Source organism: Littorina saxatilis, linkage group LG4 (genome assembly GCF_037325665.1).
Source record: "Littorina saxatilis isolate snail1 linkage group LG4, US_GU_Lsax_2.0, whole genome shotgun sequence".
Taxonomy (NCBI): Eukaryota; Metazoa; Mollusca; class Gastropoda; order Littorinimorpha; family Littorinidae; genus Littorina; species Littorina saxatilis.
Window position 1 is genome coordinate 55449330 of NC_090248.1, and position 20000 is coordinate 55469329.

Genomic DNA, 20000 nt, shown 5'->3' on the forward strand with positions numbered 1-20000 from the left:
CCAGTTAATATTATTATTTAATAGTTGTAGATTAGGCATTACAAAAGCAAGCAACCGGCACGGTTGGCCAAGTGGTAAGGCGTCCGCCCCGTGATCGGGAGGTCGTGGGTTCGAACCCCGGCTCATACCTAAGACTGTAAAATTGGCAATCTAGTGGCTGCTCCGCCTGGCGTCTGGCGTTATGGGGTTAGTGCTAGGACTGGTTGTTCCGGTGTCAGAATAATATGACTGGGTGAGACATGAAGCCTGTGCTGCGACTTCTGTCTTGTGTGTGGCGCACGTGATATGTCAAAGCAGCACCGCCCTGATATGGCCCTTCGTGGTCGGCTGGGCGTTAAGCAAACAAACAAACAAACAAAACATTACAAAAGTAAAAGCAATTCCGAATATCGATCATTAGGCAAGGTAACAAGCACAATCCCAACATTATGTTACCGTTGTGTGCAGATGCTGATGGAGATGAGATCGCTGACACCAGAAACCAGTCACAAATCAGCCCTGGATCAAAAGAACATGAAGAGAAACAGGAACCTTGAAAGCCTCCCTGGTTTGTTCTCCGCAAAAATCATCGTTGTTGTGCTTTTTTGGCTGTTGTTTTAGTTTGGGCTATAATAGTGTTATTCATTGTTTGCTTGTTGTTTAACCTTATTTTTATTTTTATTTTAAAAAAAATGTTTTAATCATTTTTGTTCCTCTACAAGGGAGGTTCGTTTGTTTTTTGTTTCTTTGTTTGTTTGATTGATTGTTGCAGAGTCATGGGAATGTCTCATGTGGACGTCGATATCGAGTTCATCAAAATTGCATTGCTTATGCTAATGTCATTATCACTGCCATGTCCTATTCAACTAAGAATACACTTCTTCTCCTGCTGCAGTTGAAGAACACCTGGTACGCCTGAGCGAAGACGTTCCCGGCCGAAATCATTACGTCAATGCTGTTTTCATGCCGGTAAAGATTGTTCAGCGAGAAGAAGAAGAACAACAACAACAACAATAACAACAACATAATTATCTACCTAAATTCAAAAGACATATACCGATATACGTATAGGTTACAACACGAGTGGTTTTTTATATGGCTTGTATTTCAGTCAAGACCCAGCGGATGAATATCATCGGGAGACACGAGCCTTTGGCGAGTGGCTCTCGATTGATATTCCCGCTGGGTCTTGACTGAAATACAAGCCATATAAAAAACCACGAGTGTTGTAATCTGTATATCCCATTCTACCATCAAACACAAAGTGTAGACTACTAGCGGCACTGTTGCGATCTGTGGAGTGTGAAACAGTGTTTTCAGCGAGACTTGGCCTTTTTGCAACCTTAAACTAAGTGACCGTCGCTGAAAAAATAAAACGAATGAGTGCATCTATAAGTACGCGGTAACACTACTTTCAGACCGTTTAAAAGCTTTAAGTAAAGGTTCATAAGTTGCAAGAAAGTAATGAAGTCGTATAGAAATCCATTTAGTTGAAGCGCACAATTCTTTTGCGTTTCAGGTCGGCGGAACGGGGAAACCGGTTTGGCCCCCATTTGGCTTACTCGACTCGATTCAGAATCGATTCCACGTTGTTTTTTTCGAACGCATTATTATACAATTAGTCTTATTGACAGAGAAGCAAATTTTAGGGAACACATATGTAGATTTAACCATTTGCTCCCTATTTGAAATGTATCTACATGTTTTGCGAGTGTGTTTGCATGAACCTAAACTGGTATGGGTGCGAGGAAAACAGGACCCGAGTCTGTCACCGCCGCTTGATTGCATTTTGAAAGAATATGACTGGATTACGGAAAAATACACACATGTTAAGTTCTTAGATACCTTCATCGCCAATGTGGACTTACTGCAGAGCCAGGCAAAAGAGTAGACTTGCTCGCAAAACACGTGAAACAGCTGATGATAGCGAAGCCCAACCGTGCCAGGTAAGGACGGTCTGACAGATTCTCAAAAGTCGTCTGCTAACGAAGCAAAGGGAGGGTACTCGTGTTTTTGTTTTGGTTCGCTAGCATCTGGTTATCTTGTAAGTTGAATGTTCGTTTTTTCCCACCTGCATTGCTTTCATAATGAAAGAAACGTTTGCTTATTGCATCTCATACATCAGATCAGTTCTGAGATTCATTTTTGCGTGCAACTGATATGGTTTTCTGAGCCGTGCAATACGATTTTGGAACTTCATACAAATGTGTCACATTGTTCGGCGCGAGGTCAAAGGTCGGGAGCAAAGTAGTTCTTCGCCCAAATCGGAATCTGCACTATCATATATTTTTTTGAGTCCATGATGTATTTATTGAGCTATAAAAATACAACATATATACCCATACTGAAGTAACAGAGACAAAGAAGGGAGGTCATGGGATATATGTGAATATGCACTCCAGTGTGACTCATTACCTTCATTCGGCTTGTTGCTACGGGGATAGCACATTTACATTAATTATATATGTTGTTGTTGTTGTTGTTGTTGTTGTTGTTGTTGTTGATTTTGTCTTTGTTTAACGTATATCTTTTATGTGTATTTGCATATATACTTTTAGCCAATAAACTAGCACCCCCTTTCAAGAAAAAAAACCCCGCAGTATGTCCAAACCTCGTGAGTTACCTTTGACCTACCTGTGATGCTATCGTAATAACATTTTGCATTTATGTGCGTTTTTTAATTGTTCACAATTTGCATTTAAACAAATGTGCTTTGCTTGCAGACATTCCGTTACTCCCAAGGAAGCATTGCCACTCAGCTGCCGTTCCCTTCCACACTTGTCGACTTTTGGAGACTGATTAACGGAAATGGTGTCAAGACAATTGTCTCCCTTGGCACTGCCGATGAGGAACAAGAAGGGCATGTACGCATTCGTTTTCTTCTCTCTATCTCTATGTATCTTTTTTTTTCCTCATACATAGTTGTATCTGTAGGCAAATTTGTAAGCGTGAAGATAAAGTATGTGGACTTTCTTAAGTCCTTACTACATTCATAAAAACAACAACAGCAACAACAACTAACAACAAGATCTTGCTTGTGGTGTTTAGACGTTCTGCAAGTACTGGCCACGCGAAGAGCAGGAGAAGATGACCACCGGACCCTACACCGTCACGTGTCTGTCTGTGTCACGGCTGACTGACCATCTCAAGTCGTACTCTCTCACACTGAATAAAACGGTTAGTTCTTTGCGTACTTTGAGATTATCTTAGTGTGTGTGTGTGTGTGTGTGTGTGTGTGTGTGTGTGTGTGTGTGTGTGTGTGTGTGTGTGTGCATGCGTGCGTGCGTGTGCGTGGGCGTGTGTGTATGTGTGTGTCTGTGTGTGTGGGTGTGTATGTGTGTGTGTGCATGCGTGCGTGTGTGCGTGTGTGCGTACGTGGGTGTGTGTGTATGTGTGTGTGTGTGTGTGCGCTTGTGCTGATTAGCGTACGTGCGTGCGTGCGTGTGTGTGTGTGCTGATTAGGGTACATGCGTGCGTGCGTGAGTGTGTGTGTATGTGTGTGTGTGTGTGTGTGTGTGTGTGTGTGTGTGTGTGTGTGTGTGTGTGTGTGTGTGTGTGTGTGTGTGTGGTACGGAACAAATAGACAATGTTCTGAAATAATAACTATGTCGGGTGTGTACGGGTTGTAAAAGAGTAAATAATCTTGCTCTCATTGAGTCAAACTTCTCCTTGTGACATTATAGGCCAGCATATAACTATAGCCAGAGGTGTGTTTGAATCACGTGGACAAGAAGCACGCATGGAAACTTTTCATGAAAAAAAGCAAGATAATTCACTTTTTCACAACCCATACATTGTTATTTCTGAGTAAGTCTATTACAGTGATACGTGATTTATTGAAAATATGACATATGAGGTGAATCATACTATATTATGCTGGAGTTCAAGTCTTAGTAATTGGAAAAGACAGCTTGGACAAGCGGTTAGCCTAGCTGTAGTAATATCTCGATGGTGTAACCTTTGTCCACTACAACTGTTTACTTCTTTAACAGGATGTAAAGGCGTCGCGCTCAGTGACATTGCTACACTACAATGGCTGGACAGGGAAGACAGGCGGAAAGCCTGAACACTTGCTGCATCTGGTGGACACCCTCGTGACGTCACTCGGTTCCCATACGACGAAACCCTACGTCGTCCAGTGTCTGTAAGATCATGTTCATTTAATTGTTAATTGTTTAGGTGTTTTTTTTCTAATTATAAGGCATCCAAGTGAGTATTGACCGGCGTCTTTATTACCGTCAAATTGATATTGGAAATAAGGTTTGTTGGACGGAAAGGGCACCTGTTTTTCCATCAAAAAAAAGTTATAATTTGTGACCCTCCACCACGGAATGAGTCGCATGTCACCTTTGCATGATTTTCATATTTTTACATTTTCATAAAGAGTTTTTTGTGCTCTATCCAGTGGTAAAAACCGTGTTAGAAAAGAGTGAAAACTGTTTGAGTTATAAGCCTGTGACTGAGGTGACCCTCACACTGTTACTAGACACTCCCCGGACTTATATTAAACCTAGCGCAGAACCGCGCGAGGTGACATGCGACTCATTTCGTGGTGGAAGGTCACATTTGTGCAGATTTCTATCAAACGGCTTGTGTGTGTGAACTTGACAAAAGCAACAGCAAAAACACTGCAATTATTCAGCAAGTCTTTTCTCAAAGGCCTTTGAAGAAAGGTATAGAGATGCACTCTTTTCATTTAACTGTCTCGCAAACAGTTATGCTATGCTTTCCGCGCGGATTAATGGGGTTTTCCCTGGGAAAAGTATGTTTTTCTTTAATACAATAATTTGATTGTTACTTTATGATATATGAAAACAAATTGTGTTTTTTTTCCCCAGAGATGGAGTAGACAAGAGTGGGCTGTTCAATGCAATGTGCTACGTCATAAATCGAATGACGTATGACCGCATTGTTGACGTCTTTATGACTGTCAGGCACGTGCAGAGCGTCACACCAAATGCAGTAACGTCAGAGGTAGGTACTGGTTATGCCCTGTGTGTGTGTGTGTGTGTGTGTGTGTGTGTGTGTGTGTGTGTGTGTGTGTGTGTGTGTGTGTGTGTGTGTGTGTGTGTGTGTTCGCGCACAAAAAGGAAAAACAAAACAAAACACGCATATTAGTAAGAAGTATGGTTCCATTAGAACACGAACGAAGTGTATTTTAGCAAATGTTGTTGTTTCATCAAACACTTTATGATTTTGTTTACAGGCTCAGTATCGATATTTATACGAGGCAGCCCAGCAAAAATGCCACGAGATGAGTTCAGGCGTATATGCAAATGAAGATGCTCCGGTCACCAGCGACAGTGATTACGCAAAAGTGTGAATTGAATATTATACTAGCTTCTTTACTGTATGGTTCTCTAACTGTGAGAAACTGCACTAGCAAATGTGTTCATGGAATTACGCAAGTACTGGTTTGATGGCTCTTTTTACGTTCACCTTGAAAGGCATGTTTTGCTGAAGTACTCTACTTTGTATCTTATCTTAAGTTCATTGGTTGCTCTGATGCTTTGTCGTTTCGCTTCTTGATAGTTTATGTGATTGGATTTTCGATGAATATATCTAATTTGTAGCATGCCTGTAAACAGGCTTATTGGAATGAGAAACGCTTCCTCGTCATAATGCGATTATGTTGTTGTGGAAAGTAGGTCCTAGTCCGTAAGGCATAAATGTTTGTTGTTATTTTTGTTGTTGTTCGTTTGTTTGTTTGTTTGTCCAGGTTAAAAATGAAGGTTGATTACTTGTCATGCTATTTTCGTATAGCGAAATTGGTGCATAAAGGGGTGGGCGTTTACAAGGTAGTTTACGGTTCTGGTTTAATTAATCATTCGTTATGTTACGTACATTTTGAAAGGCATTTTGTGCTTTGGTACTCTACTTTGTATCTTATTCTAAGCTCTGATGCTTGATCGCTTCGCTTCTTGGTACATGCATAGGGCTGCAATACTATTTCGGGTGAATACTTTCAAGCCAAATAAACGTCTCAATCTTAGAAACAAATTGTCCGTTGTTTGATGTATAACACGAATGGAATCGTTTGGTGTGTATGTGAGGAAGAGGGACATCTACAGAACATCTCTCTCTCTCTCTCTCTCTCTCTCTCTCTCTCTCTCTCTCTCTCTCTCTCTCTCTCTCTCTCTCTCTCTCTCTCTCTCTCTCTCTCTCTCTCTCTCTCTCTCTCTCTCTCTCTCTCTCTCTCTCTCTCTCTCTCGCACACTCTTTCATTCTCTTTTCGACCGTACTGCCTGAATATGCAGGGGTGCCCGGGGAACGACTATTATTGAATTTTTGGAGTACAACGTCTCTGAATAAAGCAAAATGAGTATCCTCTTGAAATATGACTGTTACGCGTGCTTAATTTATAACACATATCAGACAACATGCAAGCCCCACCACTTACCTTAACTTAAACCAAATTTCTTAACCGGTGCCAAACACTGTACAAGAGGAAGACGTGGAACTTGCGAAGAAAATGCGAAAAAGTGTTTGTGGGTTATCGTCCCTAGTTACATGCTGGCGGCGAAAACAAAATGGCGGATCGCGTAGGTACCGATCGCGTGCGAGGTGGTGGTAAATTGTGCTCGGCTTTTTGTTGCAAGAACGCCCGTTACAAACAGAGCTGCTTCGGGAAAACTTTCCACAAGTTCCCTAAAGAAGAAAAAAGGTGGGTTGTGCAGTGATTATTTCATCAGGTTTACCTTCTTCAGAATGAGAATGCCATTGAATGGCTCGAGTCAACTCACTCAGGACAGTAGACTACAGCGTCAGCGAGTACTTACAACTGTGATCGAGTGTGAGTCAGCAGTCAGTACAAAACAACCCGTGGGCATATTTGCCGAATACTTTATCAAACCTTGCTTACGGGAAAACTACAGTACAAAAGTACATCACTCATCCGTTTTGCGTTCAGGCAGAGCGTTAGATTTAGACTGAAGATCTGATTTAGCTTTTTTTGTCTTTCCTTTTTGCTTAGTTTAACAATAACATTGTTGTTTTTATTGTCAAACTAGGTGCAGAATATGGATGCAATTCACAAGGCGAGAGGACTTTGAAAAGCTGCAGCCAGCTGATGTTCAGTCAAGGTCTCAAGCTTTGTACTGATCACTTTGAGGCCAACCAGTAAAACAATCCTGCAGAGAGGATCACTTGTGTGGAATGCTGTCCCGACATTGTTTGCAGTGCCCAATCCACCACCGAAGGTTATTTATTTATTGGTTTTAGGTTTTTGCAAACCAAAGAAGCACACTATTAAATGCAGGTTGAGTAATGACAAGTTTGAGGCTGATAAGAATTGAAAAAAACAGCATTGTTCCCATCAAATAATGCCTGTTTGCATTTAGCGCAAAAAAATTATAAGGCCAACAAAAAAAAGTTACTTATTTTGGATCGACGTCTTGATTATGATGATATGATGAACTTATTTTGCAAAAAAACAGCCCCAAATGGCAAAAAAAAAGTATAGCGTCGGCGTCAACAACAAAAAAGTTGTGTTTCTGGTCACCTGACCCTACCTATGTTTTCCCGACGACCCTAGACTTTTATTTTTGCATTTTCAAAAATAAAAGGGGTATTCGAAAATCAATTGTTTTCCTGTTTTTCAACAAAATAAGTTAAAAAGATGGTTTAAAAAAAAAAGTTTAGAAAAAAAATCTCCACCTTTAGTCATGTTAGGCCACAAAAAAGTCTGTTAAGGTAACATAGGCCCCCCAAAAATAGCGTCGGTAGGTCGGCTTTTTATTTTTGTATTTTAGCCATCTGAATATTTTAATTTTATTTTTTAATGCCCCCAAAAAGTCTAGGGCCGGTGGGAAAAAAATAGGGTCGGTCCGGATACCGTAAACAGATTATTTTTTGTTTTGCCTTACCAGAAACATATACTTTTTTGTGTGGCCTAAGACCAATGCCATGAAATTGGGAGAATTGTTTCATTGTGACTGGGTGTTGGTTGTGAGTTTGTCAGTTAAAGAGCTGTGCATTTGCAGGTTGCTAGTGGGAGGAAGCCACCATCGCAAAGGGTAGCTACAAATGAAGCCAGCACCGACCTGTCACCTGATGCACAAATTGTTCAACCAGGTAAGAGATTTTTAACCATGTAGAACACCCTGACATCAAAAAATGTTTAAACCCATCCATTACATAGTTGATAATTGCTGTATAGGGTGACGGGCGCTGTGGCGGGGTGGTAAGACGTCGGTCTATTAACTCGGAAGGTCGAGGGTTCGAATCCCGGTCAGGGCCGCCTGGTGGGTTAAGTGTGGAGATGTTTCCGATCTCCCAGGTCAACTTATGTGCAGACCTGCTAGTGACTTATCCCCCTTCATGTGTACACGCAAGCACAAGACCAAGTACGCACGAAAAAGATCCTGTAATCCATGTCAGAGTTCGGTGGGTTTTAGAAACACAAAAATACCCCGCATGCTTCCTCCGAAAGCGGCGTATGGCTGCCTAAATGGCGGGGTAAAAACGGTCATACACGTAAAATTCCACTTGTGCAAAAAAAATGAGTGCACGTGGGAGTTTCAGCCCACGAACGCAGAAGAAGAAGAAGAAGAAGAAGAAGCTGTATAGGGCAGATGCATGGATGGATGAAATTGTACCTGTAGTTCCCACACGTAAAGATGGGAAACATATCCTGTTAGAGGCATGGTGTAACAAGAAACAATTAAGTGGCTCTATTCCCATCTGCCCCCCCCCCCCCCCCCCCCATTCCCCGTCGCGATATAAGCTTCGTGGTTGAAAACGACGTTAAACACCAAATAAAGAAAGAAAGAAAGAGGCATGGTGTGTGAGGAGTTTACCTGATACTGTTGTCCTACTCCTAATCAATCAATCAATATGAAGCTTATATAGCGCGTATTCCGTGGGTACAGTTCTAATGGCCTCACCCATTCAGTACCAAACAAGGTCAATTCCATCATTGTTTCACATCGTATCCATAGTTGCTAATACACTTCATTTCTGGCCTGCCTTCCTACGCTATTGTTTATTTTCATTTTGTGATTTAATTACACGTGTTTTAATTTCTTCCAGGTTGTAACTTGTTATGGTTATGTTATTTTATGTGTGTTTTGTGTGTGTGTTTTCTTTTTTAGATGACATTCAGGCGATCCTGGAGGACATAGGATGTAAAGCATCAAAGTCGTCATCCTCCCCATCCCCTCGTGAAGCGGAACTTCGGCAGAAGGTCAACAAACTGAGGAGCAAGGTTTTCCGATTAGAAAAGAAAACGATGGAACCCCGTGTAAAACGAGCGAGTAAATTAGCCAAGCCTCCCAAGAAAGACTTTGTAATAGAACAGTTGTCTCATATATTATCAGGCGAGGCGAGCTATTTTGCCATTTATGCCTGTTACATATTTACCGGTTATCTGCTGCTGTGTCCAATCCTGGCAGAGACGGGAACGCATGTTACCAAGGAGCCGAAGGAGAGTCAATGAGATGAGAGAATGTGATTAACAATTGCCAACTCTCTCCGTACAAAGAGGGTCCAAAATTGTATCAAAATATAGATGGTAGGGAATTCAAAATAAAACAAGTCGCGTAAGGCGAAAATACAATATTTAGTCAAGTAGCTGTCGAACTCACAGAATGAAACTGAACGCAATGCAACGCAGCAAGACCGTAACTATACTCGTAGCATCGTCACTCCACCGCCCGTGGCAAAGGCAGTGCCCGTGGAATTCGTTTTAACTTTCTGAGCGTGTTTTTAATCCAAACATATCATATCTATATATTTTTGGAATCAGGAACCGACAAGGAATAAGATGAAAGCGTTTTTAAATTGATTTCGAAAAAAAATGTTTGATAATAATTTTTATATATTTAATTTTCAGAGCTTGTTTTTAATCCAAATATAACATATTTATATGTTTTTGGAATCAGCAAATGATGGAGAATAAGATAAACGTAAATTTGGATCGTTTTATAAATTTTTATTTTTTTTTACAATTTTCAGATTTTTAATGACCAAAGTCATTAATTAATTTTTAAGCCACCAAGCTGAAATGCAATACCGAACCCCGGGCTTCGTCGAAGATTACTTGACCAAAATTTCAACCAATTTGGTTGAAAAATGAGGGCGTGACAGTGCCGCCTCAACTTTCACGAAAAGCCGGATATGACGTCATCAAAGACATTTATCAAAAAAATGAAAAAAACGTTCGGGGATTTCATACCCAGGAACTCTCAAGTCAAATTTCATAAAGATCGGTCCAGTAGTTTAGTCTGAATCGCTCTACACACACACACAGACACACACACAGACACACACACAGACACACACACAGACACACGCACATACACCACGACCCTCGTTTCGATTCCCCCTCGATGTTAAAATATTTAGTCAAAACTTGACTAAATATAAAAAGACAATAGACAAAACATGTACTTCGGCTCATAGAGCCTTCTTTAATTTTTGACTCATTAAGTCCATGCTCCGAGAGTCCTTTTTATATTTAGTCAAGTTTTGACTAAATATTTTAACATCGAGGGGGAATCGAAACGAGGGTCGTGGTGTATGTGTGTGTGTGTGTGCGTGTGTGCGTGTGTGTGTGTGTGTAGAGCGATTCAGACTAAACTACTGGACCGATCTTTATGAAATTTGACATGAGAGTTCCTGGGTATGAAATCCCCATACGTTTTTTTCATTTTTTTGATAAATGTCTTTGATGACGTCATATCCGGCTTTTCGTGAAAGTTGAGGCGGCACTGTCACGCCCTCATTTTTCAACCAAATTGGTTGAAATTTTGGTCAAGTAATCTTCGACGAAGCCCGGGGTTCGGTATTGCATTTCAGCTTGGTGGCTTAAAAATTAATTAATGACTTTGGTCATTAAAAATCTGAAAATTGTAAAAAAAAATAAAAATTTATAAAACGATCCAAATTTACGTTTATCTTATTTTCCATCATTTGCTGATTCAAAAAACATATAAATATGTTATATTCGGATTAAAAACAAGCTCTGAAAATTAAATATATAAAAATTATTATCAAAATTTTTTTTTCGAAATCGTTTTAAAAACACTTTCATCTTATTCCTTGTCGGTTCCTGATTCCAAAAACATATAGATATGATATGTTTGGATTAAAAACACGCTCAGAAAGTTAAAACGAAGAGAGGTACAGAAAAGCGTGCTATGCAGCATAGCGTAACCACTACCCCGCTCTTCTTGTCAATTTCACTGCCTATGCCGTGAGCGATGGACCACGAGTATACGGTCTTGCTGCGTTGCATTGCGTTCAGTTTCATTCTGTGAGTTCGACAGCTACTTGACTAAATATTGTATTTTCGCCTTACGCGACTTGTTTTAATTTTGAATTGCCTACCATCTATATTTTTATACATTTTTATACATTCCGTTATTCTTGAACTTGGCTATCCCAGCCTTACCTCAACATTCGATATTCCTGTGATATTTTTGACGTAAAATCAATTTTTATTGTAAAACTCTTCGGCAAGAGGATTGGTCCAAGCAAACAAATAATAAACTTGTTTACAAAAACTGTATACATGTATTTAGTTAATACCCCAAAAATTGTATAGTATATACAAGATTTTTACTGATATTTCCGATCAATTGCCTATGGTTTTATTTACCTAAAAGATTCAAACATCACACCTATGACTCATGGCTATTTTTATGGGGGGAGTAGCATCCCTGGTGTGTTGTTTGTGATGTACCTTTTAGTCTGTTCACAGTAACATAGGCACACAAAAAGAGGGTCGGTAGGTCGGCTTTTCTTAATTTTTTTTTTATAACCATCTTTTTAAATTATTTTGCAAAAAAACAGGAACAAAATTGATTTTTTTTCTTTCTTTTTCTCCAAATGCCAAAAAAAAAAGTCTAGGGTTGGCGGGGAAAAAATAGGGTTGGTCGGGATACCGTAAACAGACTATTTTGCTTTTTTGCCTAAGCAATGACTAACAAACTTTCTTTAGGGTCTGACATTGTATATACTATACAATTTTTGGGGTATTAACTAAATACATGTATACAGTTTTTGATTCCTTTTATACTTTTTCACAAATTAGCCCCCCCCCCCCCCTTTTTTTTTTTGTAGTCTGCCCTGGGGGCGGGAGGTCTCCTAATTTCGGTTTCTAGGGTCACCTTATGCTTCCCCATGAGCTGAGAACTTAATTAAAATGGGCCTCGATTTTTTTATTTGTATTTTGTAATTGTGCCTTTGTCCAGTCACATGATTTCACTTTGTACTTAAAAACTTGGCACTGTCATCATTTATTGCTATTTATTGTTCAGTTGTTCAGTATTTATTGCTATTGGGCATCAGTTGTTCAGTTGCCCTCTTTCGAATGAGCCATGCATGCATTATGGATGTGTTTAGCGAATTGGGATACCCAAAGCAATGTAAAAGAAGAAACAATGTGAAGCAAACATATAGCACCAAATAAAATAACCGAATCAGAATGGAAACTTCTTCAGTGTATGTGTGTGTGTGTGTGTGTGTGTGTGTGTGTGTGTTTGCTGTTTTAAATACCGAAAATGTGAAAATAAAGCAAGTCACAGCATGAGAAAGATCGACTGTACTAGTCATGACAAAGCAGGAGACAGCCTGATCAGCATGTAGAAAAGGGGAATAACTCGTATTTAGCCATTCTCATTTCTAAGCATGCCCAATGAGGAAGTTATCCTTCTTCCCATTGTAGTTTCTTTGCCGGTGCAAGGTATTTATAACAGTGATACTTCCCTGAACCAATATCAATGTTAATGTCAAACGCAACAATGGCCCGGGGATTTATCAACACAAATGATCAAGCGACAGATGGACCGAAAGAGGGCGGACACCACAACAAATTATAACAGCGGTTATTTCATCAATACAATTTTCAAAGAACAGGAAATTAAACCGACAACCGTTCATGCATACTGATTTATATTTTGTTTGGTCGTTTTTCTTGACAAACTGGAGTACTAACGTAATTCATTCGCTCGGCTTCCAGACGAGTGGACGTTACTTTCATTTGTCGCTTTTGCACGTCGTACATTTTCCGATTCAAGTTTTAATTTATTACAGGTGTATTTAATGATTAAATACACGTGCATTTAATAATTTACTACACGTGTATTTAATCATTTCTTACACGTGTATAAACTATTTCCTGCACGTGTATTTAATCATTTCTTACACGTGTATGAATTATTTATTACACGTGTCTTAATCATTTATTACACGTGTATTAATCATTTATTACGCGTGTATTAATCTTTTCTTTTTTTTTACACGTGCATGCATTATTTATTACACGTGTATTAATCATTTATTACACGTGTATTAATCTTTTTTTTACACGTGCAATAAATAATAAATACACGTGTATTAATCATTTATTACACGTGTATTTATCATTTTTTACACGTGTAATGGTTATGAGCCAAACGGCTTTCCATATACTTGATTCTGTGTGTGAGTGTGTGTGTGTGTGTGTGTGTGTGTGTGTGTGTGTGTGTGTGTGTGTGTGTGTGTGTGTGTGTGTGTGTGTGTGTGTGTATGTGTGTGTGTGTGTGTGTGTGTGTTAAAAAAATGTTCACATAGTATGTATTTAACTCAAAAACTAAAAAGTAGCACATGGTTGAAACTGGTGTTTAAATGTACACTAGTGTTCATCGTGGGCTCCCCCTGGCTCCTATATTATATTTACACTGTGCTCAAAACTGGTCACAGAAAGAGTGTTCAAAAGTGAAACACTTCTGTTTGAAGAGCTTTTGGCAAATCGAGAAAATAAAATGTTTCCTGATATCAAGTGTTTCCGCTTCTTGAGCTAAGGAAACTGTCAGAGGAAAATATAACACATTTAGACGATAGAATGACAATACTCGTACTGAACAAGCACTGATTAACGTCATTTTAATAGCGTCTATTGGCCTGTTTATGTTTTGCAAAGTAATCGCCACAAAAAACGCGTTTGAAATAGAAAATTGTAAAACATCTTCTAAAAATTGGAACAGGGATGTTTTTCGGAGTCAAACACAATTTGCCAACAACCTCCTTCTTCTGTTTTTTGTTAAGCTGACAATAATGTTACTGCGGATGACTAAAAAGCCAGTTCAGTACTTAACCAAATCGGCACGGTTGGCCTAGTGGTAAGACGTCCGCCCCGTGATCGGGAGGTCGTGGGTTCGAACCCCGGCCGGGTCATACCTAAGACTTTAAAATTGGCAATCTAGTGGCTGCTCCGCCTGGCGTCTGGCATTATGGGGTTAGTGCTAGGATCTAGGACTGGTTGGTCCGGTGTCAGAATAATGTGACTGGGTGAGACATGAAGGCTGTGCTGCGACTTCTGTCTTGTGTGTGGCGCACGTTATATGTCAAAGCAGCACCGCCCTGATATGGCCCTTCGTGGTCGGCTGGGCGTAAAGCCAAAAAAAACCAAACCCAAACTTAACCAAATTATAAGTGTAAATCGTGCCCTTTACAAAATAGTTGCAGGCAACAGTGGCGCAAGGATAAGTGACGCCACAAAAAAGGCAACTTACCAATGATTAACTTGTATTCACTCTTATATCTCAAAACATACACCATTCTTCATTCACCATTCAAACGCATACACTCTAAACTAAAAGTGTTCCAATTTGAACTCACTTTTTGTAACCAGTTGTGAAGACTGTGTGAGATATTATATAATTCTACTAACAAAAGTAGTACACATTGTAAACGCGTTTAGTGTATACCATGTGTGCCACTTTGCCAGTAGAATTATATAATTTTTCACACAGTGTTCACAACTGGTTACAAAAGGTGTATTCACATTGGACAATTTCTTTCTCTATATAAGTTTAGAGTGTAGAATTTCCTGAACAAAACACTAAGTGCGCACGAGAGTATTTTGGTTGTCATCATTGTATGTCTCTTTCGAAGGCTTTGGAAATAAAAACGATTGACTTGACTTGAATAGGCCTTTGTGAAGGCCCAGTGACTTGTACATCAAATCTGCAGCTGATTGTCTCATCAAATAAACGTCTCTGCCTAGTATCAAATGCTAAGTCCTTCCAGACTGTTCGCAGTAAACGGAGCCGGAGAGAAAATCATCTCCACATAATACAACGCCAAATCAAACATGTCATTCAAAATTAAGCGGTGACGAAAGAAAACAACAACTGTTGTGTGGCTGACCTGTTCACGAACGATTGCATAATACAATAAAACACGATTTCCCAATACAAATTAATCTTATTCAGCGTGAATACTTCCTCCGAAACTAACCTTCAGAAAAAATAAGAACGCATCACTGCTCGTGGACCGAGGCCTCATGGTCGAGAGTTTGATATGAAAACTTCTTTGCTGATGCTGTTACCGTCCTTGTAAAAGTTCTAACCAATTCAAAAGTTAACTTTTCTGTAAGTGCAAGGAGTGTTGAGGGATATAACAAACGGGCTAGTTTCCAAGATAACGACTGAAACTTGAGTATGGAGTATCAGAGCGACGCTATAATTAGGCTAGTATTGTGGCGTCGTTTTGCACTCTATTTTGCTTTTGACGTTATAGATTTTACTTCGGAGAAGAGGCCAAAAGAAAACGCGTCTTCAAATCAGATTGGACTTTCCGACTCCGTCTGGAAATGTAGTTAGAAGGCACGCTAGTAGAAAGTTTAGGATAAACAGAAACGTATGTGGCTTCCTGTGTGATACCAGGGTTACACTCGTTATCTTTTTTAAAATTGTATCTGTCAAATATTAAAAAGCAAGCTTTCGCTCGCATTTCAATATGTAAAAGGACAACATGCGTAAACCTGTTATTTACAAAGTGAACCAAGTAGTAATCTATAAGTTATTGCTTTCCCCTCCCACACTCCCCAATTTTACCGAAAAAAACAATAATCAAACAAAACAAAAACCGCGAGGTCTTCACATCAAATAAGGCCTGGCAAACGTGCATAAAACTTCACAAAAAGGAAGTAAACATATCGGTGTAGGATCCGGCCCGGTCCCCCCTCTGAAGTAGTCCCCCGGGGGACCAATTCGTGGCAAAAACTGCTCTATAATGGTCCCCCCTTAGACATCCAGCCTCGTTTTTCTTGTTACAATGTTAGTAATGTTACCAGCAATTTCAGAGAAAAGAAAGGAAAGAATCAGAGACTGCTTTCATTTCTTCTTATCAGTATTTATTTATTATTCATTTTATTTCATGTGATTTTTCTGTTGAACGGCATTATAAATCAGATCTATTTTATTTTCTGCAAAATATAGTCAAACAAAGAGATTGCTGTCTGTGCACTACATAATACCGGACGAAGATATAGATTGAAAATGGCTTGAATGCCTAAGAAAAACGAGGCTGGATGTCTAGTTTTTGCCACGAATTGGTCCCCCGGGGGACTACTTCAGAGGGGGGACCGGACCGGATCCTACACCGGTTTTGTAAGACGAAGAATGACTGAAAGGGAGAAACAAGTCGCGTAAGGCGAAAATACAATATTTAGTCAAGTAGCTGTCGAACTCACAGAATGAAACTGAACGCAATGCCATTTTACTCGTAGCATCGTCAGGCCACCGCTCATGGCAAAGGCAGTGAAATTGACAAGAAGAGCGGGGTAGTAGTTGCGCTAAGAAGGATAGCACGCTTTTCTGTACCTCTCTTTGTTTTAACTTTCTGAGCGTGTTTTTAATCCAAACATATCATATCTATATGTTTTTGGAATCAGGAACCGACAAGGAATAAGATGAAAGTGTTTTTAAATTGATTTCGACAATTTAATTTTGATAATAATTTTTATATATTTAATTTTCAGAGCTTGTTTTTAATCCGCATATAACATATTTATATGTTTTTGGAATCAGCAAATGATGGAGAATAAGATAAACGTAAATTTGGATCGTTTTATAAAAAATTTTTTTTTTTACAATTTTCCGATTTTTAATGACCAAAGTCATTAATTAATTTTTAAGCCACCAAGCTGAAATGCAATACCGAACCCCGGGCTTCGTCGAAGATTACTTGACCAAAATTTCAACCAATTTGGTTGAAAAATGAGGGCGTGACAGTGCCGCCTCAACTTTCACGAAAAGCCGGATATGACGTCATCAAAGACATTTATCAAAAAAATGAAAAAAAACGTTCGGGGATTTCATACCCAGGAACTCTCATGTCAAATTTCATAAAGATCGGTCCAGTAGTTTAGTCTGAATCGCTCTACACACACACACACACAGACACACACACACACACACAGACACACACACACGCACATACACCACGACCCTCGTTTCGATTCCCCCTCGATGTTAAAATATTTAGTCAAAACTTGACTAAATATAAAAAGAGGGAATCCACCCAGATCTGTGAATAATAATAATTATAGTTTTCGTCATAAGGGGCACTGCAGTGACCAGTGTGTACGCCTTGGCAAGCCACGAATGTAAGTGTATGCTGTCTAGTCTATTTGTTCTTAGTAGGTTAACGCCGCAAGTATTTAAAGGCGTCTCTCTCATTGTAACGCATCATTATGTGAGCCTCGAGAGATGTGTTGTGGTTTCTCATGGGTTACAAGCCAGCATCTTCTCACATGACACATGCAGGAACATACATTCTGAATGCTTAGTTTGCAGAGTGAACATTTTCTATTGAATTCATTTGGGAAAAAAAGCATTAGTGTTTAGCTTGAATGGTATTCTTTAGTTCATGTTCGCATGTTGTAACAAACAGACAAACACAAAAGCAAACATAGCCAATGGCCGGTGATTCCCAGCAAACAATGTTTCGTTGTATTCACGTTGTATTTACGTTGGCGAAAAATGCGTTTAGTAGTATCATTGAGAACGACGGAAAAGATCTGTTGTATATTTTTTTCAATTTGCTTTAAAAAGAGTGTGTGCCTGTACTTCCTTCCAATGAACTCGGTCCTGAGATACGAGTCTAGTGTAAGCCTGAAGTGTTTCGTGTGTGAAGCTGTATAACAGAACACACACAGACTGCCAATATTTAACTCAGCCAATATACAGGATCAGCAATAGTTTTACATCCTTCTTGGTTCAAGATAACTTCAGTATCCTATTTGAGGTAAGCCTGTGCGGAGGTAGTTGGTTGTGTGCTGGCAGTTGCTGATACAGTTTTCTCCCAACATGCCTGCCTGGGACGCTGTTCGTGTTGTGTTCTTCGTCTTTGTGGTGATGTTACATCAAGTGCAAAAAACAAACGGTAATTGAACTTTTACAATGGCCTTAACTCGTTATCATTTCATTCGTATGTTACTGTTGCTATAGGAACAGTTCTTATTGTATAAACGGTTCTGTTCAACCCTCCATTTAAACACATAACACAAATCATCACCATAACTTCTTCCTTTGCAGGCTAGTGTTTTTAAAGAATAAATGTCATCCAAAAACGACCCCTCCCCTCTTGCTCTTCAATGGAAGCAGCTACGTTGTTGGTGTTTGGTATGTGTACAGATAGAGGGATGGTCTGACCATATGCAAAAGCCTGGAGAGACATGATATGTGACCCGATTACTTACACACTCTTTTGTCTTTCTGTTTTGCTTTCAAAAAAATAATTCGTACTTCAAAAACAAACATTAAATAACGTTTTCCGCCTGTTGCTTTTGGGATTGGCTCACAATGGTCTGTTTGCCTGGTTTTATTCAATCGCGACGGCAACATGTCAGCGTGCGCATTGTGTGTGTGTGTGTGTGTGTGTGTGTGTGTGTGTGTGTGTGTGTGTGTGTGTGTGTGTGTGTGTGTGTGTGTGTGTGTGTGACACATATATTAACATTTGGGTAATCTTGCAGGGAAATAAAACAAACGAACATCCACATCATGATTTCCGCAGGTGTTGCTTTGGGTTTACACAAAACTTTATTCAACTGTAATATCGTGGCATATAGCTTTTCTTTCCGGGACAATGACAATTCCAGCGCTGTGCAGTCATACATCTAAGCTGTTTTGCTAGTGGTCGCAATGCAAGGATCCTCCCATTCCATGCAAACGTCTGGACATTATGTATTCTCCTTCTTGCTGGTGCATCCTGTTTCCTTTCCCTCCAATTTGAGATAAGATAAGATAAGAAAACGTAAATGTCCATTTGCATTGTACATAAACACGGAAATGTGTCTGCTGTCACCACATCGCATTGCTCATGACACTAAGACAACGATCAAAAGCATAATCCTACATAAATACACTGAGATCAACTTTTACATAAGCATTTGAATAATGAGAACATTTCAATATCAAACAAACAAAACTATTACAAAAACTCGTGTAAACCTAGCATCATACCTGAAGCCATGTCGTTTTCTATATTATTATATCTAGATATTAATTTTATGCCTCCCACCCCCCTTTTTATACTCATATTCCTTTTTTTACTGCTTCCTTTCACTCACGAAACAGGTAAAACAAAACTAAACAAAAACAATTAACCCTGCTCTCTTAACATCAGATTCCGGGTCTGGAAAGCATGATTAGAACTTCACAAAAACAAATTACACACATCGCTTTTAACGGCTTGTATTAAGGAAATAAGGTGCAAAAAGGAGCAACAGAGAAGGAAGCCCAGAGCGTCTGTTAAGAATATAGAATTCATCAAAAGGTGCACTACAATATGTACGCACCTGCAGGCCAATAATGTAATTATTTGCTGTCATGTTTTTCTCCTCAGGTTTAAACACACGTTTAAAGGTGTCTTCCTTGTAGTATATATACCACCACAGACCCGTTGAGATTTATCATAGGATACCAGCCAGAATCTTTCCACTCGGACACACGTGCAAACATACAGTCTTAGCTGCTTCTTTTGCGGAGTGAAAAGGTTTTACTGAATTCATTAAAAAATATCCATCCGTGTTTACATACCGTGTATGGCATTCTTAATTTGACTTCTTCAGCTCTTTGGATGCAAAAAGAGAGCTTTCATTGTAACAAACAAAACAGACAAACAAACAAACGAAACTCAAACAATGGCCGGTGATTGTCACAGTGTCTGTGTCTCCTCTTGTCAGACACACGGTACAGACGAGTCTAATGTTAGACTGTCGAATAGAATACACAAAAACTGCATATCAACTC

General features: G+C 39.5%; 2 protein-coding genes and 1 long non-coding RNA gene across 3 annotated transcripts in view; all 3 read left to right on the top strand.

The window, feature by feature from the left end:
* The window catches only part of LOC138965639 (receptor-type tyrosine-protein phosphatase epsilon-like), a 31970-nt gene extending 25981 nt beyond the window's left edge, over positions 1 to 5989 (top strand). The window contains exons 16-22 of the mRNA XM_070337813.1: positions 448 to 547; positions 875 to 948; positions 2703 to 2843; positions 3028 to 3156; positions 3972 to 4123; positions 4818 to 4953; positions 5186 to 5989. Of these exons, the coding sequence (XP_070193914.1) occupies positions 448 to 547; positions 875 to 948; positions 2703 to 2843; positions 3028 to 3156; positions 3972 to 4123; positions 4818 to 4953; positions 5186 to 5302 (849 nt within the window). The 3' untranslated portion in view covers positions 5303 to 5989. The remainder of the gene's footprint in view (positions 1 to 447; positions 548 to 874; positions 949 to 2702; positions 2844 to 3027; positions 3157 to 3971; positions 4124 to 4817; positions 4954 to 5185) is intronic.
* A 260-nt stretch (positions 5990 to 6249) lies between these two features.
* LOC138965125 (uncharacterized) lies at positions 6250 to 12407 on the top strand. The gene is made up of 3 exons (XR_011455316.1): positions 6250 to 7178; positions 7962 to 8052; positions 9072 to 12407. It is a non-coding gene; the product is annotated as an uncharacterized lncRNA (long non-coding RNA).
* Positions 12408 to 17308: 4901 nt separating this feature from the next.
* The window catches only part of LOC138965146 (receptor-type tyrosine-protein phosphatase kappa-like), a 31171-nt gene continuing 28479 nt past the window's right edge, over positions 17309 to 20000 (top strand). Inside the window, exon 1 of the mRNA XM_070337270.1 lies at positions 17309 to 18132. Within this exon, the coding sequence (XP_070193371.1) occupies positions 18057 to 18132 (76 nt within the window). The 5' untranslated portion in view covers positions 17309 to 18056. The remainder of the gene's footprint in view (positions 18133 to 20000) is intronic.